Source organism: Thermobia domestica, chromosome 8 (assembly GCF_964235325.1).
Source record: "Thermobia domestica chromosome 8, izTheDome1.hap1.1, whole genome shotgun sequence".
Classification (NCBI taxonomy): Eukaryota; Metazoa; Arthropoda; class Insecta; order Zygentoma; family Lepismatidae; genus Thermobia; species Thermobia domestica.
The window spans coordinates 185,254,092-185,280,977 of NC_137461.1; the positions used below are offsets into that span (position 1 = coordinate 185,254,092).

The 26,886-nt window shown below is 37.6% G+C and overlaps 1 protein-coding gene across 1 annotated transcript in view; it reads right to left on the reverse strand.

Annotated features, from left to right (window-relative positions):
* The window catches only part of slf (C-type lectin domain-containing protein slf), a 158,306-nt gene that overhangs the window by 111,448 nt on the left and 19,972 nt on the right, over positions 1-26,886 (reverse strand). The window contains exon 2 of the mRNA XM_081769305.1: positions 2,812-2,959. Coding sequence (XP_081625431.1) covers positions 2,812-2,959 — 148 coding nt within the window. The remainder of the gene's footprint in view (positions 1-2,811; positions 2,960-26,886) is intronic.

Below are 26,886 nucleotides of genomic sequence, written 5' to 3' on the forward strand. Positions count from 1 at the left end.
TATAATATGGTCATGAACTATCATATGGTTGGACCGCCCTCCCCCTAACTTCAGCCGGGCCCCCCCTAAGTTTTAGGGCTGGCTACGGGCCTGGGCAGAAAACGAATTTTCTAAAGATAATATACTAAGAGACATTTTTCTGCCTACTTCACAGTCTATGGCAAAGTCTATACTGACGCCCAGGAAGGTTATTCTATTCGTTTGATTAGATTGTAAGGGCATCGTGAATCACGGGCTGCTGCTTCCAGTCAGGACAATAGACTCGGACCCGAACTAGGACATTTTTCAACACTACCATTTATGTGGTCTCTTAGATGTTACACTTGGGAAATATTCTCGTGTTATTAGTGGCATTTACGCCTTGGATTCGTATGCACTTTTATTAATGAATGGCTCGTTCTACCGCCTGTTTCAATATTTCCTTCTAATCTTGAAGAACATGCAAGGTAACGTGGGAAATTAGCGTACTTAACATCTCTGGTAGACAATTATGGAGCTCAGTTGAACTGGTTCAAGAAAGCGTATGTAGAAACTAGTATAATTAGAATATAAATATCAAAGTTTCCGAAGCATATGTATGCAAAGAATGAATGACAGAAAATCAAATTATTTCATGGCTAAAACGGCTTTCGATATTCAAACTTACCTTTTGCAATTTGTTACCTATAATCCATTTCTCAAAGAGTTTGGAATACCGAAGAAGCTAATAAGATTAAGAAAAATATGGTTAAATGAATCTCAAAACTAAGTCCGAGTAGCAAAATTCTTGTTCACGAGCTTTTAAGTCGAGAATGACCTGAAACAAGATGATATGTCACCATTATTATTCAACTTTGTTTTGCAATACGTTGTAAGGAAAGTAAAGTTGAGCTGAATGGACTTTGAGTCCCTTTCAAGACATCCCTTTCAGCAGAGAGGCAAACGGGACCTACTGATTAACGTGGAATCCGAACTACATGAGCAACTGCCAGGCATCGAACCCGAGTCCCCACGCCAAAGGTTAAGGAAAGTCAAGGATAGAAACCATGGCCTAGAGGTGAATGGTATTCATCAGGTTATGGCGTAGGTTGATGATGTAAAACTGACAGGACGATAGTTATGAAAGTGGGGTCCGCGGGACCTAGGCAGGGGTCCGCGACGCCTAAAATTTAAAACGTGTTGTAATAAAATGGAACTCATAGCAGTTATGCAAGAAGTATTCTTTTCAGTTACTGAAAATAAAACAATTAGAAATTATACCTACGTTTGTAAATTTAAATATTTTCCTTCTTTACTAAATTTCTGCCCTGTGAATATGAAGAGTTGTCTAAAAAGGTATTGCAAACTAATTCCAGATTTCAATGCAATTATGGAAAAACTGAAAGAATTTCATTCCTTACATTAGTAACCCCACATTTGAGAACATTGTTTATCAAGTGGATTTCCTTTAAAAAAAATTAAAAAAGGATTTTGCAGTTACTGTATTTTGAATTGAAATTTTGTTCACTAGAAAACTATCATGTATCTTTAGAATAAATTACTTACTGTATTATTTTTCTTGATCTTTTTCTTGTCATTGGCGATTCTAATTAGTATATTTTTAAAATCATGTGAAATTTTAGATAGCATTGCAAGGGAGTCCGCAGATCACTTTCCGAATGAACAGGGTTCCGCGTTATCGGAAAGTTTGAGAACCACTGTGATAGGGGATGATAGAAGAACAATGGAAAAAAATGCAGAGATTTTAATTAAACGCTTGCCATGATATGGATTTAGAAATAAATGCAAAGAAAACTAAATACATGGAAGTTCGCTGGAATTGTAATACTGTAAATTATGGATGCGTCAAAATAACAATACTTTCGACAAAGTGGATACTTTCAAATATCTAGGAGCAATATTAACAGACCAAAATTATATCCGTGAAGACATTAAATGTCGACTGAAAGCAGGGAATTCGTGATATTCAGTTCAAAATTGTTTGTCTTTGCGAATTCTATCGAAGAATTTGAACCTTAAAATATACAGAACGATAATCACGCCTGTTTTGTTGTGTGGTTGCGAAACATGTTATCTTACTCTGAAGGAAGAACGCAAACAGAAGGTCTTTAAGAATAAGATCCTGAGACGAATATTCGGACCCAAGAGAAACGAGAATGGGGAATGTTGGAAACAGGGGCGTAAATAAGGGCTCCGCAGACTCCGCATTGCGGGGGGCCTCAAGCCATTAGGGGCTCCAAATCATGAAGTGGGACGTAGAGAAGGGGCCCCACTCCACGGTGTTTGCGGGGAGGCCCCCAAGCCTTTAGTTGCGCCACTGGTTGGAAACTTCATAAGAAGAAACTGCATAATTTATACCATTTACCAAACATTGTTAGGGTAATCAAGTCTAGGAGATTCAGGTGGGCAGGTCGTGTGGCCAGAATGGAAGAGAGTACGAACACGTTCAAAGTTTTAACTGGAAATTCAATAGGAAAACGATCATTAGGAAGACCTAGGCGCAGATGGGAGGACAATATTAAGATGGATCTTATAAAAGTAGGAATACAAACCAGAAACTAAGGACATAAGTCAATCAAGAGCTTTTGTGAACGCGGCATTGAACCTCTGATTCCATAGTCCATAGAGTTAGTTATGTTCCATGCAATCCAAATTTGGATTTGCTAGTGATTTCTGAATTACTTAAGCTCGATTCATTTGTTTATGAAAGAAATTGTTTAGAAAATAATATTTTCCATTTCCAGACCGTATATAACCGGAGGAGGACGATTTTAGGTATTAACAAGAACGAATGTAATATTATTAATAAACGAAGAAAAGTTTATTACTTACTCTGACTGCATTTGGTAGCTACAGGCAATGACAAGAACCTTCCGGGCCTTTGTTGCCCTGGGCGTCTATTTGCTGTATTGGCAGTGATGGCTGGAGACGTAAGTACTGTGCTTAAGCAAGCTGCTAGGAACACCAGTGGTTTCAGCATCTGAATGAATAAATTATACAAAATTAATTAATAAGTTGATATAAAATACATTAATATACATAATTCTTCTGTTCTAGGGGGGGGGGGCACACAAGTTATAGCGGAAATTTTGCTTGCGTAATTATGTGCTGTGGACTACCGTACTTTGCACTTCAGGGGTAACTTTGCACGAAATATGAAAAGAGTTTCACAGTCCTCTGTCGACAAAACCATGAACAGTAAAGAGAAAGTTTCCACTGGTACCGTAACATGTAACATCTGACTGTATTTCGGCTATAATGTTGGCGGTTAACATCAGTTCTAATTGCCTGGAGAGTTTGTTGTTGTAGATGTATGGAAAGTAGTTATTGTAAAGGGCGACAAATTTTGAAAGATATCAGCTTACAGATGACGAAAAGAACCCTAACACAAGTAGTGTGACGTAGGTATGGGCTCGCCCTCTTTTCTCACGGGAGTTTCAAATGACACCACGGAATAGCACACATATAACTTTACCCGGAATAGCAGATGATATCTAAGTGTCAAAGTTAAGTAAGTTTCGTAGAATACTACTGTGTATAATGGGACTTCGATGCAATAGTTGAAATTAAAGTGTGGAACGTTTTAAAGCCATAAAAAAGTAAGACTGGGAGAAGGTGGTTTCAGCCTCTAATCTTACTTTGCATCGGTATACTTACTTACTAGGGAAGTACACGAAGTGGTACGCGGGGATCTGCATGTGTTATATATCGTTGGAAAGGTCACACCGAGTATACTTCACATGTGAAATATCTCACTTGAATGGGGCCTATAGGGGCGTGGCGACCATTTAGAGATCACAACAAAGCTCGCTCCGAAACACCAAAAAACGTGGATAAAATAAGAATGACGTAATAGTTTTCAGACGTGGTATATATAGGTTTGAAAGGTAGCTGAATACAAATCTGACATCAAATGTTTACAAATCAAAATGGTGGATCCAACATGGCGGACACAAATTATAAAGAAACAAGCTATGAATCTGAAATCAGGTATATGGAGATATTCGACGTCGCTGTGTATGAATCAGTTGCTAAAGTGTAAAATTTCAAAATGGAGGATCGAAGATGACGGACAAAATGTAAAATACTGCTATGGAACTGAAAGCAGGTAGATAGAGGTTTTCGTGGCCGCTGAATACGAATGCAATGTTAAACGTACAAAATGCAATATGACGGATCGAATGTGGCGGACGAAAAATGCAAAAAGATATGTACAGAACGGGCATATGTTATTCTTACACAGTAGTAGAAAAATACCTATAGTACACAAGGAAGCAAGTAGATGGTGTTTTACAATAAACAGGGAACTTGTTTTGCTATACAATTATGCCAAAATTGAGGCACAGAATGCAGGGCAGGTTTTGTAGTGCACATGAAAGTTTTATGATATGAACAGATTGCAATCATAGGCAACCAACTCCCTCCACCGCCGCCGGAGAGATACGCAGGGATCGGCATGTGTTATATATCGTTGAAAAGCTGCATTGACTACTCTTCACATCTGTAATATCTCGAATTGAATGGCCTCTGTAGGGTATGTTGCAATTATTTTCATATATTCTACCATCTGAAGATTCGAACAATGACAGTGAAAAGTAAGCGTTTAAAATATCGTTATGCTTCCATAACTGTCTTTCCGTTTTCACATTATGTCGTGTACACTTCTGAGCAATATGTATGATAAATGTCCACTTTCCGTAGTAGGGATGATACTGATATCGAGAGTAATTTTGATCTTGTGTGCTTTTCCAAATCGAGAGGAGATAGAGACGGAGCCCAGGCTCGTCTCGATACTCATAAGTCCATTCTGTACTTTTGCACCTTCTCTCCACCATATTAGATGCGTCATATTGCATTTTGCACTTTTAACATTGAATTCATATACCGCGACCACGAAAACTTCTACATACCTGCTTTCAGTTGAAGCAGTGTTTTACGTTTTGTACGCCATATTGAATTTTACACTTTTAGCATCCGATTCATACACAACAACGTCGAATATCTCCATATACCTGATTTCAGATTCATAGCTTGTTTCTTTGTAATTTGTGTCCGCCATGTTGAACCCGCCGTTTTGATTTGCAAATATTTGATGTCAGATTCGTATTCAGCTACCTTTCAAACCTATATATACCACGTTCCAAAACAATTACGTCACAGCTTCTTATTTTATCCACGTTTTCTGGTGTTTCGGAGCGAGCCTTGTTTTGATCTTTAAATGGCCGCCACGCCCCCTACATGCCCCATTCAAGCGAGATATTTCACATGTGATGTATACTCGGTGTGACCTTTCCAACGATATATAACATATGCAGATCCCCGCGTACCAGCTCATGTACTCCCCTAGTTAGTGTTACAAAGTAACCCCTTAGAAAGGAAATTGTTACTGCTGGTACCTTCTGCCTTCTAAATTTAGATACATTTCCTATTTAAGTAGGTGTCAAAATGAATTTCTTAATGCAAATAAATTATGAACAGTGGCGGGTCCAGAAAAATTATTTGAGAGGGGCTTCACTCAGAAAGGCTTCGTTTGTTTAGAAATCACTAGAATTTGGGAGGGGGGCTTGAAGCTTATACTCATATGAATGACTAACATTAGATTTAAAAAAAAAAAAAAAGAAAAGAAAAGAAAATTGTGCAATTTGGGTGGGCTTCAGCCTGAAAGCCTCAAACCCTGTAAATCTTTCGCTGATAACGGTTGGGATGATATTCTTGGACACAAAGACCCAAGAATCAGATAAATCAGTTCACGGGGATATTTTCTGTTCCTGAGTTTTCAATTTTGTGGGCTATGCTAAACTATCAGAATGTGGTTCCTGTGCCGGTACCAGAAAATACATAATTTTCTTTACAAATATCGGTAATTCATACTAAGTATCGATACCGGTACCAACATTCTAATATAAGTATTTGTTACACTGCATGCAGTTTTGTGTAAGAAGTGAAATTTATAAATACTGAAGAGAAAACTTTGTACAGAAATGATATCTTCGTGTGTTGAACATACTTTTTTGTGTGTTGTGCAAAGTATCTTCACCTATGGGGTTATTTTGTACCAAAGTTCATATTTCAATACTGAATGTCACACGGTCACATGGTATGGTCACATGGTCATACTGAATGTTTACTAATGCACTTACACGAATGTTTTCCTTATATATCTAGGTATTATATGTTTAAAATAGAGTGTTCTAAATAATTACATTTGCAAGTTACATGCGATTTTCGTTAAAATTCCCTTAATTTAGTGCAAAGGAATCCCGTCCTACAGTACAGTAAGATATGAGCACAATAATTCCAATAAAAGTACATGTATTCGTCTCTCTATTTCTTTTTCTTTCTTTTTTGTTTTTGCAATTTACTACAGATATTAATAATAAATGTTTGAAATAAACAGGAAATAGGGGCAGAGTTTCTACTTGATTTTCTTTAGTTTCACCGAATCTTTTAGACAATGTGCCATCAACGAATGCTTTGATTTATAGTAGTTGAGTTGGTTTTCGAACTTACTAGGTAATCCGATAGGTGACTCTGCACTATAATGCTACTTAAATCTTGCATAAAGTGGAAATTTTTAAGGAAAAAGGTTGGAAATATTTTTCTCTAAAAAGAATGTTGTTGCGATATATATATATATATATATATATATATATATATATATATATATATATATATATATATATATATATATATACGAGGAGTGTTCCACAATTACTGTCCCTGACAGAAGGTATGTTATTTTTCCGCATAGTCCCCCCTCACTGTTATCCACTTCTCGCACTTATGTTCTAGAGCACGACTACCAGTTTCAAAATAACTTGACGGCTGTGCTAGCAACCATTTCTTCGAGATTCAGCATAACATGCACATCGTTGGCAAATTTTGTCCCTCTCAAGTGCTGCTTAAGCTTGAGGAACAAGTTAAAGTCACTTGTGGCAAGATCTGGGGAGTAGGTAGGGTGCTCAAATATTTCAAACCCGGCATCAACAATAGCGGCTGCGGTAAAGTGACTACTGTGAACAGAAGCATTGCCCTGCAGCTGCAGCATTTTCCTGTGTAGCATCCCTCTGCGTTTTTCCGTGATTGCCTATATTGTGCTCGGGGTCGTTTGATGAGGAGATACGTGTTGGTGGTTCACTCTAGTGTGCTGTGAAGCTATCCGAAATGGGCAAGTCAGTGGAACAATGGTGAGGGACGATAGGTAGCTTCCGAGTCACAATCCGTATGAATAGTGCTGGTAGTGAAAGTGCTTCTGATTACAAAATGTGCTATTCTGCATTTGGAACTGTTGTTTTTACTTTACTAATTATAGGCGGTATTGAATAAAACCCGGATCCCCCGAACATGAATCAACATTCTGAAATTGCGGAACTGAAACAGATGATGCTCCAAATATCATAAAAACGTCCAATGATACAGTCATGAACGAGGTAAAACAAATCTTTCATAATGTGAACACATTTGTTGTACGAATTGAAAATATAGAAGTGGAACTCAAACAATTAAAAAAGGATGTAATCGAACTTTAATCTTGTATAGATCTCTAGAGGACCATATTGATGGCCTAGAAAGCGGATAAAGGCGATAGAATCTTGTTTTCCACGGAATACCAGAGAAAGACAGTGAAACGGGACGACTCGACTGTGTCTGTGAAAAAATTAATTGAAAATAAGCTATACATTATGCTATCACCGGACGCTATAATGAAGGATCACTGTACCGGAAGACCACGTTCCGGTAAACCGAGGCCGATAGTGTGCAAGTTCGTACGTGAAACAACGAAAGAAAGCGTTCCTAGAAACAGTAATAAATTAAAAGGAACAGCTTTCCATGTCAATAAGGATTATAGTTACAAAGCGAGAAACCAGTGATACAGGCTTCGAAAGCATCTCATGACAGGGAGACAGCAAGAATGCAGAGTTTTGCAATATAAGTATTCGAACATCGATGGAAAGAAATACATCTGAGACCTTGAGGATGGTAATTCAGATGATACGAATGGCTGTTTCTTCGAAGTATCATAATCAGTTTCCCTCCCTCTCCTCGAAATCTCGAAATGGAAATGAGACAACCTCCTAAATAACTGAAGCATCTCCCTAAGATCTCAGCGAAATCCCGCATAGCACAGACAGGGCGCATTTCAAGGCACTGCCTGAGACGAGGTAGAAACAACCAAGAAATGCCATCATTTATCACGCAAGCAGGACAATGCAAACCATGTGAGTAAAAACATATTTATAGTTGCAATTCACAATGTCAAAGCATTGCGTAGTAGATTTTCAGGCTTTTGTAAAAACATTTTATTTAATGGTTGCAGTGCAATAGCTGTAGTTGAAAGCTGGTTAAAATCCAGTATTAAAGATGATGAAGTGCTAGATTCTAGATACCATATGAATAGACATGATCATGACACATTAGTGGGTACAGTGGCGTATTTACGATTTTGTTTCGGGAGGGGCTTTGCTAACTTTCGGGGGGGCTTTGCCTGGAAATGTGAAAATTCTGCAAGATATTTCATTTACTTTACTATACTGAGTAAGATTTCGGGGGGGCTTAAGCCCGGAAGCCAGCCCCCTAAATACGCCACTGAGTGGGTAAAAAGGATGGAGGCGGTGTGTATATCGGTGATATTATGTCACTTCTTATATGTATAGCATATTTCCCCTCACCGAAATTAACCACCTATGAATGTTTCTTTGATATTCTGTGTACAATCTGTCCAGTGGGATCACGCATACTCCTTATATCTGACTCTAATTTACCGGAAATTACTAATTCTAGCTATGGTCTTAGCAAAGGTTCACAGAAATGTCATGTCCTCCATAACTTCATGTAAGCTTGTGGTCCAGATGGATTCCCACCATATAATTAACGGATGCATGCACCTACTTGCTGTTCCCCTAGCACGTATTTTCAACTTGTCCTTGGTAGAAGGTGAATTCCTGACAAAGTAGAAAACTTCCACTGTTTGCCCTATTCCTAAGTGTAATGGAACGGACAAAATCGAACACCACAGACCAGTACATGTAGCTATACTAAGCGCACCAGAAATAAATTTTGAAAGTATTCTTCATCAACGGCCATTATTGCACATACAACTCATAACCTCCCTAGCTAACATGGCTTTCTACCTGGCAAATTTACTGTTACAAACCTAACTGTTCTTACTGACTTTATATCCGTTTTTGAAGACAAAAAGCAGGTTGATGATACATATGCAGACATCAGTTAACCATGATGTCCTTTTAAACAAACTGAAAAGTTTAAACCTCTCAGATTTTGCACTTGATTTCTTTTCTTCATATCTCAAAAATTGTCGCTAAAAAGTATCGTACCGTGGTACACAAACTGACGGTTACTCAGTGCTCTCAGGGGTTTTATAAGCCTTGACTCACTTTTATTTTTAATTTTAATTCGTGATATTCCCAATAGCCTGCAAAATTCATTCAGCCTACTATATGCAGATAACCTAAAATTTGGAAGATGTATTAGTAATGTTAGTGACCCGGTATCTCTAGAAAATGATATAAATGCTATTTTTACGTAAATGATGTCAACTGAATGGGCTGACCCTTAATGTAAATAAATGTTTTATAATATCATACTCGCGTAAGAACAGATCCCTAAAATATAACTATTGCATTGGTAACGTCAATATTAAAAGGATCGAAGAGTTTAACCCTCTTAAGGTCCTTAGTTCCACTTTGACCCATTTTCGTTTTCAATGTTTCATAATTACTAAAGTGTATCATCTAAACTTCTCATACTACTTCATAACTTTTACTAATTTTACTATGCTCGCATATGTAAATAATATAATCGCCACAGATAATTAAATTAGGTCCATTTGGCCCATAAAATTTACTATGTAGAACTTGTGCTGTGTTCGGACCATTGCTCACTAAGATGCACCTGTTTAAGATCACGCGTCGCTTTTCTAAACTCATTTATAATTTTTGGACGTTGGTGGGAAATTTCTCACAAAACGGGAAACTCATAGCGGCAGCGGAAATGAAGGGAATTTCCTTCAAATATAGTGAGACATCGGAATATTCTTGCAATCTTCACTCATTTGTACACTATATTCGATCATTGAAGTTATCGTTGACTCTGGCGCTCTTACTTTCACTTTCCACCTGTATCCAGTAGTGCAATCACATATTTTCGTTTGGGGGCAAGTATCATTGTCATTGATGGATATTGTAAAGTTCTGCATGCGCAGGAGTAGGTAGAACAAAATTACAGTATGGAATCGTTTCCCACTACCGATTTTTGATTATAACATCCTCTATGAACATTTTTTTTTTACAGGAATACTACATTAGTGTAATTTCTCTAATATTAGGTAGGAATAGGTGACCCCTCGACCTGGCACTCTCGGGAAGGATTTCTCAGTAGCGAACTACGTGAGACGGTGTAGGACACTCGCTGCTCCACTGCAGAGAGGGGTTAGAGATCCCTACAAAACTCCACTGTAAGCCAGGAGGAAAAGGAACCGTTAGCTTCACTGCAAGTTAAGGCTTTATGTTTGGGTGAGTTACTTCCCAGGCTCCACTGCAAGTCAAGAAAGGGGATTTGACCACTCGAAACTTACATTTGTCGTAGAAATTCGGTTATATAGGTGCTCCAGGTGAGGCAGTGGCGCTGATGTTCCCCTGTCGAATGGTCTCTCTGTCGTCTGCATGTATAGTACTCCATAGTAAGGTGCACGTGGTTGTTATTTATAAATAGGAGCACATGTTAGATGTTTATAAACATAAGCTTCTGGGACATTACAATATATATTTTGCATCATACATGCATGGATATATTGATGTCTGACCAGCCCCCTGCCCTATTTGTGGTTGCACCACTGCCTGTATCGCTCTACATTTTCGCGGATATATACCAAATCCTTCCATCTACATTATATACCATAATATTTTAACTGTTTATGGATATACTCTATCAAATTTATTGTATGTTTGTGTGTATACGCGTTTGTGATCGGAGGGAGATATTGAAGAAAGGGAGTATTTTGTATAACGGATTTTGTATAACTATTTCTTTCACTGTAATCTAAATATTTTAGCAAGTAATTACGTAAAGCTACAATGTTAGGAAAAGTACATAGAACTACGAACGAAATAGAAACAAAAGTTTATTACATAAATCAACAATTTTAACGGTCTGTGCATAAGTATATATAAAAGTACTCACAATTTGTACAAGAGTGTCGGAGTGATGTGCACATTTCAGTCCTATTCTTGTACAATGTGCAAGATTTCAGTACACATGTCAAGATGTTTTAACGATAACACTTGAATAAATAAAATCGGTTTACTCCAACAGTTAGACATATACATGAAAAAGTCACGAATATACATAATGGGTCCAAATGGACCCGTGGACCTTATGTGTAAACTCCAAACGAGGACTTTGAGAGGGTTAAGGACCTCGGGGGTCACTTTTAACACTAAACTAACATTTTTCCATCACATTAAAAAAAATTGAGCGAAACTTATAGAACTTAGGGTATGCAATAAGAACTGGTAGGGATTTAAAGAAACAAGACATTAAAAACGATATTCAACATAATCGAAACTAGAGTACGCTGCCGAAATCTGGAACCTGCAAGCAAACAATACAGTCACAAAATAGACATGGTACAATCAAAATTCGCAAGGTACTTAGTTTTCGAGAAAATGGCATATATCCTAAATTTGAAACATATCAGTCTTTAATTAAACAACTGGACATTGTATCATTCGACAGCAGAGTAAAAGTTCCGTTACTCTGCCTTCTATATGAAATTTTAACAACAAAATCCAAGTGTCGCAATTACTTGAGCTTCGGAAGTTTGGAGTTCCCAATGTTAGAAGACTTCCATAAGCTGGTTCATTTCATTGTAGAAGATTCAAAACCAATCCTGAAAAACTCACCTATTTCGAGCATGTGTGATCTTTACAACACTTTGTGTGGTTGATCCATTCAGAACGTCCTTCACTAAATTTTAAAAAAGTAGCAAATTCTTTAAGTGACTGAATCAATGATTAACCAGTCATTAAAATTATCACTTGTTTGTTTATTCTACTATTATATCTTTATCTGTTTTTGTGAATACTGTAAATGGGTATCATTACTTGTAGTATTCTTCTCTCTAAATAAATAAATAAATAAATAAATAATCTTTCGGAATCAATTGTGAATAGTAGTCCCTGTAATTGTCTTTTGGCCCTGGAGATAATCAATGAACAGTACGCCCTTACTATCCAAGAACATCGTGGCTATAAGCTTGCCAGGTGATGGCATTGACTTGAATTTCTTGGAGGGCGGAGAATCATGGTACCGCCACTGCATACTCTGTTACTTGGATTCTGGATCGTAGTGATGCACCCAGGTTTTATGTACCGTCACACATTTAGCAAGAAAGTTATTTAAACAAGACTAAATTTGTCTCTGAACAACGGACTCGTTCAACGGACTCTGAACAACGGTCTCTGAACAACGTACTTTGTGCATCTCTAAGTGTTGGTGTAAAATTGTGTCTATTGAACCGAGTTATAAGCTAGTAATCTCAGCTAACCTCCGAACAGTAAGTTGCATGTCAGCCATTACCAGGTCGTGAACCAAGCTAATGTTTTCTGGTGTGTGTGTGTTAATGTTTCCTTTACTAATTTTATTGTTTCTGAATACAGTTTGGCCTTCAGTCATGGAATGTTCGCAAAAGATCCTGGTTCGATTCTCGATGAGGGCTCATGTGGTTCTGATTCCACATTAAGCACGTCTCGCATAGCTTAGGTGCTAAAAGGGATATTATTTTCCGAACAAACCAACAAAATAACACGTAGTAAATATTAATTCTGCGGTATAAAACCATTAAATTATTCAATTGTAGCCTGTTGGATAAACTGAAGTATTTTGTCTTTTACCCAGTCATGGGAACTAACGTAATGTGTTACATTTTTTCCAAAGTTGCTGTAACGGTAACAGTTACTTTGGACAAATTTTTAAGTAACATACCTAGTTTGCGTTACTTTTTTGCGTTATATTTCGGATAAGTAACTATAATATATGTATATTTTTTTGGAAACTAATGTTTCTTTCCTTTAAGTAAATTTCTCAGAATGGAGCAATGGAGCATGGAGCATGAACTACGTATGTCAATGATGACTGATAGCCAGTCACTGACACACAGAGAAACAGAAAATATTTTAGTGCCATTTGCTGTTTTTAGAAGGTGAGCATAACCTCAGGGAATTCACCTGTACTGATTGCAAGCACCTGGAAGATTTGTCATATATTTTGACAGCTCCAAATCAATACGTTCAGTGAGTGAACTGCGAGTGCAATTACTATGGTTGGTGTTGTTTTTATAAAGAAGGAGAACGAAAATATTTTACCGTTTGAACATTTGAAAAAATACTTTTTCTTAAAAGCTGAGGGTGATGGTGGACAGCATTTAAAAGTAGTGTCTGAAGTGCTCTGGCGGGAAATATTTATCAACAGCCAAGAATTCGTCCACAAATTTAAGGAAGCATCTAAAGTTTTTTTAAAATTAAATTTCTAGAGTAGACCGAAACAGCACACACAAACATACGGAATCAAGCTATTGTCCAAATGTTAATAATTTGTTTACGCTTGCTCTTACTATTATTATAATAATGCTTTCTTCAATACTTCATGCTTCGAAAGTGCTATTCTGTTTATACTTATGGAGACTTTAGCAGTTGCAATTTCTTCGGAGGAAAATGTTTCAATTGCAACAAAATAAGAAAAAAGATAAGACCTCATTTTCTCAAGAGATTAAATAAAGAAATATATATTGAGTGTAGATGAAATAGAAGGTGTAATATGATGATTGATTATCGTGACAATAATATAGTGATCTTCAAAAATATAGTAATCTTCAAAATAATATAGTGATATTTCAAAAAAATTAATATATTTCAATCAAAAATTTTCTTGTACGCCTTATATCTGGAGAACCCAAACTATCACTTCACTCAGTATGATGTGCTTATTCCCTAAAAAATACGAAAACTAGATTTAAAAGCCGATCAAAAATTTTGTCGATCTCTGATCGAAGATCCAATATATTTCATTTAATCAAAAATTTTCTTGTACGTCTTATACTACACTGTACATAAAGTGTAGCCAAACCCAAACTATCAGTTAACACAATATGATGTGCTTATTCCGAAGAAAATACGAGAACTCGATTTAGGGCATTCAAAACTTTTGTGGCTCCTAATCCAAAAACTATAACTAATTATCAGCGAAAATCCAGGGAAACTAATAGCACAAAGTTTTGATGGTGCTTCGGTTATGAGTGGATGCACAAATGGGATGCAAAAAATCATAAAAGATAAATATCCCAATGCAAACTACATCCACTGTTATGCGCATCAATTTAATCTCATAATGTCTCGTGCAGCATCCATAAACCACCATGCTCGTATCTTCTTCGCACATTTGTCTGGGATATGCGCATTTTTTTCAAAATCAACGGAAAGAACAAAAATCCTCGATGCTATTGTACAGAGAAGACTGCCTCGTACATCACTAACCGGAACTTTCATTCGCGTGAAGTAAATGTAGTGTATGAGTACAGAAAAGAACTGATTGAGGTAATGGAAACAATTGAAAACAGTGAAGATATTAAATTGCACAGTACCATTGAACAGGCTGGAGCATATAAACTAGGACTTCAAGATCGTACATTTGTATTTTTACATAGAATCATGCCTCACGTTGACATAATTTTTTCACAGTTGCAGAAGAAAATCACAGGTCCCGTTAAAGTGAAGGAACAAATTCTCAATTTCGAAATGGGCATTCAGAAAGTAAGGAGGAAATTGATCTTATAATTGAGGAAGTTCGGAATGAGTTGGAATTTGATAACATTCCATCAAAAAGGCCACGCACTGATAATAATCAGACACCATGAAAAGAGATGCGAGAGAAGTGTGTGACACAATAGTAGTGGAAATTAAAAATAGATTTGAATTTTCTGGTCATCTCATAGCTACTAACATATTCCTAGTTGAAGAATTTGACAACTATCACGTAAGATTCCCTGACGAATACCTTAGTGAAATGGTAAAGTATCCTGTTTTAATAAAGAATAGACTGAAGAGCGAACTTGCAGTGCTGTATGAAAGGGAAGAACTAAAAACTATTTCTGGAGCTGTTCCACTTTTGTCTCTACTCATCGAAGACTGTTTGTGTGAATCATTTAGTGAAACTGTAAAGCTGTTAAAATTGCTAGCCACAATGCCGATGTCTACATCTGAGGCTGAAAGATGTTTATCTGCCTTGAAGAGGATAAAGACTTTCCTTAGGAACAGTATGAAAGAGGAAAAACTCAGTGCTTTAGGAATGTTATCGTGTGAGAAAAGTTTTGTGAATGATATAAGTGATTTTAATGGGAAGGTCATTGACCTATTTGCCAAAGAGAAGAAACGTCGGATGGACTTTGTTTACCGTTCCCATTAGGCTTCTCCTATCTTCTTATATTTAACAGAGGTCACCCACCACATGCTAGGTAAGTTAAAAATTATTCATTTTGCTTTATGTTTGTAGTAAGTTTAATGTAGGCACAAACAACTTCATTATATTCATTATATATATATATATATATATATATATATATATATATATATATATATATATATATGATATTATTTGTGCCTTTGCATTACTTCTTCTTCTTTTTTTTACGGAAATACATTTTTATTATGTACGTTTTGGGACTACCGTATCATATACTCACGAACCGCCACTGCATATGATACTCAACCTGAATTAAATTACCTGGGGTTGTCAAAAGTGGTGCAGAACTGCTGGCATCCAAACTCAAGAAGTGGGGAGCTTATTCTGAAGATCTAAAAGTGTTCGTGTTTTGAACACGCCAGAATCCATGAACAGTATTTTCAGTGGAAAGTGACATATTACGTTGTAATAATGTAGGCCTAACTGGTCTTATGAGTAAACTTAACATAGACGATAATGTCGATGAATGTTACTATAACCAAAGGAGATTACCCCTTTTTCCACTTCTATTAAGCGGCGTATATGTGTCTCTAATATTGGGGGAGGACGGGTAAGACCGTTCCCATATTTTTTTAAAGTGCTGTTCAAAATATTTATGATGTTGAAAAAAATACTGTGGAATATCAGGGGAGCAGAGTTGTCTTCAACATTGTGAGGCGGGCAGATTTGAGGATTATTCTGGGGGATATCAATTTCATTTCATTTTCCTTTGTGGAAATCGGACACAATTCATCACATTTCTCCCCCAAAACACATTTCAAATCGGATTATTGGGGGCACAATACCTCAGTTCCAAGATTGGAAGGGACATGTCTTCTTTATCTCCCGTGCCATTTGTACCAGTGCTTGTAATATACACACTATCAACAGATGTAGACATGAAGCATAAGAACGTTTTTTACACAACGACTGTGGTAACCATAATATAACTCGTGGTATCAATATATTTACAAAATAGATTATATTTTGTTGCCAGTTACCATGAAATATTGAAAGATTTTACAACGGATTTGAATATTTCTATTGTTTTAATTCATTATAAACATGTGGAGAATTAACATTTTACTTATAGCTACAAGTGGCTACTTTATTGGTTGAAGCAAAAAACAAATAAGTTGACACCAGCGGAAACCGAACCCGTAACCCTTGGAGCGTAATTCACAAATGCTTCTCACTCTGCCACGCCATCACTTAATAAATTTGCGCAACGTACGACATATGCGGCGAGTCAAAAACTTTAAGACGCTTTTTCTATGCTATATTAGGCCATTGCGCTCTCCTAGTTTGTAATATGAACACTTTAAATATTCATCATCACCTTGCAAAAAATAGCCCCGATCTTAATTTACCAAAGTCTGCTTTTTCCTTGTTAGTGGAGAAAGAACTTCAGGCATTTTTGGATATTGATATTTGTGATTGCAATAATAGCAAGATACGGAGATACTTTCGGTGAATCAGAAAAGAAAGTGGTCTGAGGCACTATAGGTCTATTTTTGTTTTTAATTTAACTTTTGGAGTCTCTCGACTATAATATTTTATCATGACAGAAATCAGTGTGTTTCGTCGTTATCGTAAACGTGTGCAATTTGCTTCATAAACGAGTGTTTTTTGACTCTTACTTAACTGAGAAGTCTTAGCGTAGTGGCGTGAGCATTGGTTTCATAATTCAGGAGTCCCGGGTTTGATTCTCGCTGCGGTAAGTTGTTTTTATGATACTTCTGATATATATACTTCTGATATATATGAAACTTCTTTATCATATTCATACTTCTGATGTGTAATAAAATAAAAAATGCTCAATTTCTTTCGGTCTTACAAGTTAGAGTGGAGACTGCTTTCTTCACAGGGAAAATACTAGCAAATTGACGTCACATGTCTGTCTACAACCTTGATTCGTACTGTGGTGAAAGACGTAACGTGTTTAGCAAACAATTCATGAATACGACCGCTCAGGGTCATGCTTAGGGCCTAGTATGAGTCACAAATGTATCTGAAACGATATTGTATCCGAGCAATTATTCCGAACGTCTTCCACTATTACTCCTACTGCTAAAAATAATATTTTCGTTCGCCATTTCCAACACGCCCATATATCCGTTCAACCAAAGTTTGTAAATAGGAAGTATTCTTTCTTATATTGGTATGTATATTTTGTTAAAATATCAATATAACGCATACATAATCCAAAGTCTTTTAGCCGAAGAAAGCGTCTTACGCGTATCGTATCGTGATGAAGACAAATCCTACTTAATTTTTTAGGCATCCGAAATTTCGATATTAACGTTGTCCAGGAGCTAACACTTTCTAATTTCCCTTCGAACACTAATCGCTCTTATCCTTTAGCTATCACTATCTCTTATCCTTTCGTTTTCTTTTCCTATCAACTTCAGTACACTTATTTACATTGCAATAGGATGTAATATTGACGTATTAAATTTTCAGTAATAATAATAATAATAATAATAATAATAATAATAATAATAATAATAATAATAATAATAATAATAATAATAATAATAATAATAATAATTGTATTAAAATTTTTAAAGTTGCCCTAAAGTTAGGCAAAACTTACAGATAAATCGAGATTTCGGGAGGGTGTCTGAACCTCCAGGACACACCTCTACAACTACCAAACTTTTAAACCAAAGCGTTCCACTGAAGTTTCATGTACAAAGTATTCTACTGTACGATTTGAGAAAGATAACTGTAATAAAAATAACTTAATATCACTGAACAGTAAAGCATATAACAAACTAACTTTTAGGATATGCAGAAGTAATTATAAAAGCTTTGCTACAAAAATACTTACACAGACCATAATAGATTCAATGAGCTCCGAAATACAAAGTAACAAAATAACATATAAGATTCAGTCTACAAAGCAATTGTTACTTAAAAAATGGACATACACTATTTTGAGAATCGAGATAAAACAAGAAATGTTTACGATACTTTTCGTCTCGTCTCGATTTCCATCTCCAAAGCGAGACGATAATTTGAGTTAGCCTTGAACCCGTCTTAAATGTAAAATGTTAACTCTCGTCTCAATTTTGTTCAGTCTGTATCAGAAACGAGATGAGAAATTCCTCTTCTCGTGAGCAACACTAAACAAAACCGACATATTCTTGCCAAATGTTATATTTCTTGTTGTGCTGTTATGCCCTGAGCGATAATAAGCTCGTAACTTTTAATCTTCTATGAGGTAATAATAATTATTATTATTACTATTTTTATTCTTGAAGATTTGATAGTTCAAGTATTGAAACATCCGAGTATTCTAATATCAGAAGAAAATAAAACATGTGTCATCGCCGATCAATCGCCATCAAAAATTCTAAAGTAAAAAAAAAAAAAGTACTGGTCGTTCGTGCATCCGATTTGATTCGACTACCTTCAGGTTACTGGTCGAACCACTTAACCACGATTACTACGCAGGAATTGATTTGTCTTTAGTTTGTTTATGAGTATAATACACGCGCCGTATTTGATTCAAAATAAAGGAGTTTTATATTTTGTTTTTAAAAAATCTGTAATGTTGCTAATTTAGTGAATACAGTAATATTGTGCCCTCCGACTCAATTACATATTCCTGTGTTTTTCCAATGAATCTATTAACAAGCTACCGTTTTGAACGAACAGAAAAGGCTCTTTATTTAGATGAGCCGGAAGATGAAACGCTTTAGATGAGTGGTTAGAGTTGTAGTTTTCTAATCTGGCGGCCCGGGTTCAATTCCCGCGTTCGCTGTTTACCCTTTTTAAAATGTTTCATTTACAAGGCTCAAGTTGGATGCTGCTAAATGAAAGATAATCTCCAGTGGAGAAATTCAGTGATCTTGAAAATGAAGCAAGAAAAATGAATGGAGGAATGCAGAGTTAATTCTATCACTGGTTCTATATTTGATATTATCCGTTAATTTCGTGCATTTTTAAGTTGTTGTTTATTGATATTATATTCTTCTCTTTTCTCTTTGTGTCTCAATGAGAATTTTTCACAAATATTATACAAATCATGAACCCTAAGTTATATTTGCAAATTAAAGGGAAATAGGCTTACTTTAATACGGATAAGTTCTCCATCACAAATAAATTACCAATAGTTAGAATTTTCAAAAATTATTTAACGAATAATGAAATCAATAATTTCTTCTTTCGAAGTAGTATTACGTATGAATCAGTAGCGCTGGAACCTAGGAGCTCATACCCTGTTAGAACCCCAAAATTTTCATCGGGGGTTGAGTTCTTCCCCGCAAAAGATCCATCCATACTTTTAATTGATTTGCAGGTAGGACTATTGTTAATAGTTTCAAAACTCAGCGCAAAGCTTTAAGTTAGTTGAAAAAATAACCTACCATGTGTACCGCATAATCTATGCGTATATTATTTGATACGCGGAAATGTATAGTTATTTGAACTAACGTAAGTAAACTTGTTTATATAATCCTCATTTGAGTTAATTATAAGTCCCCCGACTGTTGTCTTCTCATCAGCGCCTCTGATATCCGTATATTTTTTCAAGTGGCTGTGTATAGTTTTACATGTGTATCATACACAAAAAGTACTGTGATTACTAGTATCCAAAACCTCCCTTTGTCATTTCGTCAGCCAGCGTTTCGCTCCACTTCTGCACAAAAGTACTCTTTACGATTTGTGCTTTTAACAGTTGGGGGCAACTTCATGCTGCTGTGCTAGCTACTACCAGGCGTAATTAATCTTGGAGTAGGCGTTAGTTGGTTTGCGTATCTCGCGGACTTTGAACATCAAGAATTTCTGTGGCCCACTGTACAATGTGTGTGAGAAATTGTACCAGATCTAAAGAAGCAAGATCATGATTCGTGAATATACGATTGTAGGTGGATATGCGACTTAAAAAGTCAACTTTAAACCATTAAATCATTTAAAGGAACAGATGTGTTTGTAAGAAGTTTCTTAAATGCTTCTTTATTCCTTAGATAGAAAAATATAATTAATTTGTCTCTGGAAAATCTTAGTATTTGAACAATATTAAATTTTGCCTTTTGGCAAGTTCCCCTTATTTGGTTCATCACAAGTACTTTTGTCGGGTGGAATGTGCTGAAAACCCGCGCGGTGTTTATCCATTTCTTAAGTGAATTTCTGGTGCTCGTAATGGTAGTAAGATCTTTGGAGAACTGGGAATTGGGAAACCGTTAGTGGTTCTTAAATGGATTCGTTAGAGGTATCTGATTATGATATGTGAGATGGGTTTGATACAGTAGAGGTTGGACGGATTGAACTGCTGTAGAATTTGTAGAAAATTATCCTGTTCTGTTGGTGTTGCTGTTTGACAAAAATTTAGATTTCCTAAAAGATTAATTTCTCTTATTGGTGTTACCCTTTTATTGATTGTTATCTCTTGATTGATCAACCGTACAGTATGAATATAATTAGACAGGTCTCGAATTCTTATTTCTTAATTTTTTATTACCGGCGCAGCAGTAAAAGGTTGAAGAGGAGTCGAATCTTTGTAATGACAGGCATGACGAACACACTGATGATCACGCTGTTAGCAGTGTACTCATTGCTGTACTCTGGACTTTCGTTCACAGTTTATTAACTTAAACTTCCGGTTGCATGCAGTTTCAGTGTATATGTTCTCTTCTCACCCATTCACCATCTGTTCTTGTATATTTCTGGTATTGAAGCATTTTTGACAGTCGTCTTGTTTCAACTTGACGACCAATATGAGCAGCCTGTGTTAATTGTCGATCTGAATCGCCAATAGAGCTCTTTTTGAACTAGTGTTTATTGCTGACAGGTGATAAAATTCATTGATGAGAATAGGAGGTCGTCCTTAATAACAGTACTTCTGCTTTTTTACTGTATGAGGTACCTACTCATGCATTGACCTCTCCTTGTGTAGTGTTTCCTTAACGACTTCCTTCATATGGAGAGTGTATCTTGATCTCTGTGACAGTGATCCTTTCCACTAATCACGGAGATTGACGCTGCAACACCAAGCGTGCTGATTGGTCAATCTCACGTTAAATCTCAATCTCAGAGTAAATTTCATCCCCCTGAAGACATATTCGTATGTGCAACTATGGACCTATTTGAGCAAACTGTGATCGACGCTACGCATGGTTCAATACAATATTGTGAAGGCTATGGTCCATGATGACGAGTTCCTTGGTGTCTGCGGAAATACGTAAGGCTATCCGTTCTAATCGATTTTCTCTTGTCACTTTTAATCGGTATCCAACTGCCAAGAATCTTCAACAGATTCGCATTCTTCTTGTACGTTCTAGGTACTTAATGAAATCTTCGATGTGCGAAAGTTGAAAAGATAGTCGAACCCCTATGAGTACTGTTTAGCGTCGAGTTCGCTCCATACATTGCCACTTATTTTCCTCCTAATGTGCCCGCTCTATCAGTAAACGGGTTTCTGGATATTAACCCCCACACAGATAACCAACATATTGGGTTGACACTTTTCTTCTATTTCTAACTCTGTACATATTCAGTTGAGTATAATCGTTCCCGTACTTGTAAAAAATGGACAATTTAAATTTCTGCAGCGCAAATACTGAAGTTTACAATGTTTCCTTAATGGTTCACGAGTTCGACTCAGCAGTACATCAGTCGTCCAAGACTGTCCCAGGAATTGATCGTATATCTTACGATATTTTGGGAAATATCTTAGGTTGCATTATCTCATCTGTTTTATTACATTTGATTGAAAGAAACGTTCTCCCCTCGATAGTGTAAGGCTCTGTGCTTCCAATCTTGAAACTAGAGAAAAGTGCAATAACAGCCCTGAGCTACAGATCCATTGATCTTACAAGGTGGTTATAAACTTCTTGAGCTAATGGTAAACAAGAGTATAGTTTGTTATTTAGAATCAAACTCTCTATTGAGCAAGTTTCAGTGTGTCTTTCAATCCTTCTGATCCTTTATAGACAATCTTGTTAACCTTAAAAGCTAGATTCAAGAAAAATTTTATTATCAGTACCTTGTTGCTATATTTACTGTTCTGGGAAAGGTTTATGACATAAGGTAGCGCTACGGAATTATGAAAGCGCTAACTTCATGGTTAATGTGGAAACCATGAAAACCATGTAGAAATGGTTTCGGTCTGTGTCACCACATGGCAACATTTATTAACAACTTCCTGACTGAACATTATTTCAAGGTGCGTGTGAGCGCTAGTCCCTCAGAGCGATTTCCATAGGAATGTGGTGCCCCCAAGGCAGTGCTCTAAGTGTCACACTGTTTGCTCTCGCTGTCAATAAAGTTCTATATCATGCTCAAGCTTCTATGTCGATCCTGCTATACGTTGAGAATTTAAAGTAGTTATTTATTGTTGTTCCAGGTACCTTCATGATATTACTCGACAATCTCAACTTCTTTAAATCATCTTGTTTTGTTGGTCACGTTTTTCTGGCCGAAAGGCTCACAACAGTGTGTGCACTTCTGCCGCCAACGAACTCGTTTTCTTAATACGTACTTGTATTTGGTATTCGGTCAAAACAGCGCAAGGACAAAAACAGCGCATGGACAAGAACCGCGCAAGGACAAAAACAGCGTATGCAAAAACCGCGTGAACAAAAACAGCGCATGAGGAAAAACCGCGCAAGGACAAAAATAGCGCATGCAAATACCACGTGGACAATTACAGCGCATGAACAAAAAGCGCGCAAGGACAAAAACAGCGCATGCAAATACCGCGTGGATAAAAACAGCGCATAAACAAAAACCGCGGACAAAAACAGCGCATGAAAATACCGCGTGGAAAAAACAGCGCATAAACAAAAACCGCGCAAGGACAAAAATAGCGCATGCAAATACCGCGTAGACAAAAACGGCACATGAACAAAAACCGCGCAAGGACAAAAACAGCACATGCAAATACCGCGTGAGCAAAACAGCCCATGGACAAAAACCATAGAGGAACATTTTGCACTAGGCTCGCTCGCCCTCGAGCTCGCTTCTTTCAACGGAGCTCGAACTCACTCGGGCTCGCGATCACTTACCTCAATTGTGCTCGCGCTTTCGACTGCTTCCCTCAACTGTTCGCGCAATCACTCGCGCTCGCGGTCACTTGGGCTTGCACTCACACGAACGGGTCAAGATAATAATTAGTTTGAGAACCACTGCCACAGACTGTTTGCAATTTTAGACATCCTTAGGAAAGATGAGTCAGAAATAATTCTAGCATAGGTCCCTTCAGTTTGACAATCCAAATGTCTTTACTGTGTTTCAGGTTGCATATTTGACAGGCACTTTTCCAGTTAAACAGATATAGGGACAAAACTGCGCATGGACTAAAACCGCTCAAGTTCAAAATCAGCGCATGCAAATACCGCGTGGACAAATACAGCGCATGCAAATATTTCTTGGATAAAAAGAACACATGAATAAAACCGCGCAAGGACAAGAACACCGCATTCAAATACCATGTGAGCGAAACAACCTATGGACGAAATCCATTGATGAACATTTTGCACTAGGCTCGCTCGCGCTCGAGCCCGCTTCTTTCAACTGGGCTCGCGCTCACTTACCTCAATTGGGCTCGCGCTTCCGATCACTTTCCTCGACTGTTCTCGCAATCACTCGAGCTCACGGTCACTTGAGCTCGCACTCACCTCTGTCAACTGGGCTCGTAGTCACTCGGGCTTGCAAAGGTTGAGAACCACTTTTATTTTATGTATTATTTTATTTATTTAAAGAAAGAAGAAAATGTATGTATTGGATGTATCCAATATATTAAATAATATAATAAAACTACATAAACATACTAAATTATAAAAAATAACAATATACAAAATATTAATGGAATGAAATAAAAGTATAAGGAAAAATTAATTGCTAATGAAATTAGCAAGTCAAATTTCCTACTTGTAAGTGCCATAATACTTCTCCAAAGGAAATCGGACTTCCTAGATTCCCTTTATTACTGATAACAGAGTGTAACGTACCCGGTATTTATGGATGACAGGACTTTGGACTTTCAGAGGTCATGTCTAACTTCCAGTGTCGGGAAGATTAATTCAATGCACTTATTTCGTTCACTTCGGTCCACTTCTTTTTGCCTTTCGAACATCAACTTACAAAATTTTTTGTGGGGGCTTTTGAATTATGAAACCGTTTTTCCGCAGAGAATTAGAAAAAACACCTATTCGTTTTTTTTTGTAGTTACTACCTACCTAATATTATCAATATTGGAGTGTTACAATTGGGAACTGTTACTAGTTAATATACTCCTGACTGGCAGGAATCAACAGTAAGATGTCTATAGTAAAGGCTGAAATACAGCGAGTCAGCGCGATCCAGCCAAGAGTCGGGTTCCGCAGAAGAGCTAGTGTACTTTGCTAGATTAATTTCACAATTATTGCCTTAATGTTTGCTTTGGGAAAGGATGTGTATTGCGAGCCATGCATGCACTACTTTTGTCATAGGTGTCCAAACTAGCGAACCCGACGTTCGTCAGCTCGAAACTCGCGCTCAGCCGTGCTCCGGCTGAATAATTAAGCACGAGCCTGAGTGAGCCGGAGCCTCAATGAAACAAGTTAGCGCGAGTTCGACTGAGCTTGAGCCCAGTCGAGAGAAATGAATGTGAGTTCAAATGAGCTCGTGCCCAACTGTGACAAGTGATCGCGAGCCTCAGTGAGCGCAAGCTCAGTTGAGAGAAGTGAGTGCGAGTCCAGTGAACGCTACCCCACTTAGGATTAGTGAGAGCGTGCACATTGCAGAGAATTGAGGGCGAGCTGAGTTTCTGGAAGTGATCGGGAGCCCCAGTGAGCGCGAGCTAAGCTGAGAGAAATGATGACTTTGCGAGCCCAGTTGAGAGAAGTTAGCGTGAACTTGAGTGAGTGCGAGCTCAGTTGAGACAAGTGAGCGCGAATCCGAGTGAACGCGAGCCCAGTTACGATTATTGAGCGCGAGCCCAATCGAGAGAATTGAATGCGAACTCGTGTGAGCGCGAGCCCAGTTTGGGGAAGTGAACGCGAGCGCAGTCAAGAGAAGTGAGCTCGAGCGCGACCGAGCTTAGTTAAATGTTCATCTATGATCCATGGCAAATTGTCCATGGGCTGTTTTCGCTCACGCAGTATTTGCATGCGCTGTTTTTGTCTTTGCGTGGTTTTTGTTCACGCGCTGTTTGCCGCGCGGTATTTGTATGCGGGGTTTTTGTCCATGCGCTGTTTTTGTCCTTATATCCATTTAACTAGAAAGAGTGTCTGTCAATTATGTAACCTGAAACACAGTAAAGACATTTGGGTTGTCAAACTTAGAGACTTTTTTGTAATTGTTCCTGGCTCATCTTACCTGAAGATTTCTATAAAAATTTTAAACAGTCTGTGGCAGTGGTTCTCAACCTAATTCATATCTTGACCCGTTCGTGTGAGTGCAAACTCGAGTGACTACGAGCCCAGTCGAGAGAGGTGAGTGCGAGCCTAAGTGACCGCGAGCGCGAGTGATTGTGAGAACAGTTGAGGGAAGTGGTCGGAAGCGCGAGCCCAAATGAGGTAAGTTATCGCGAGCCCGAGTGAGCGCGAGTCCAGTTGAGAGAAGTGAGCTCGAGCGCGAGAGAGCCTAGTGCAAAATGTTCATCTGTTTTTTGCATGGGCTGTTTTCGCTCATGCGGCATTTGCATGCGCTGTTTTAGTCCATACGCTGTTTTTGTCCACGCGGTATTTGCATGCTCTGTTTTTGTCCTTGCGCGGTTTTTGTCCATGCGCTGTTTTCTTCAACGCTGTATTTACACACGCGGTTTTCGCCCATCGCTGTTATTATTTGCGCTGTTTTGACCTAGAACCCTTGTATTTAATGGCACTCATCTCTCATTTGTTGACACAGTTCTATTTCTGCATTTGATTTTTGATCATCGCTTAAGGTGGGCACTACGCATTTGAAATGTTAAGTATCGATACTCTTGTCTGCGAGCTAGGAATATACTTCGAATTCTTTCCCTTCCGGGGCGCTCATCATATTGTTCTATAGCGATTATACTTGGTCTAATTCTATCCAAGTTAGACTATGATTATATTGCTTATTCATATGCTCGTTCGTCTTTGCTAGAAACAACTTGAGACTGTTCATCATCTGGGCATTCGGCTAGTTTCTGATTCTTTCGGTACTAGTCTTGTTAATATTTATGCAGAAAGAAACAAACTACCGTCAGTCTGTCATGTAAGAGACTTCTTTAAAATTATACAACCCATGTGCGTTGTATTTCTGACTACTTCTGCAGTTCTCCGTTGCATGACAAGATTTACGACCAATATGTAGCATGTCTTCGAACTACACGCCCATGACGCATTCAAGCTTACCCTAGTCTTATGGCTAACAATTTTGAGTGGCCGTCTCATTCTTTGCTACATGTTTGTAGTCTTCCATCATGACAGTAAACGCTAC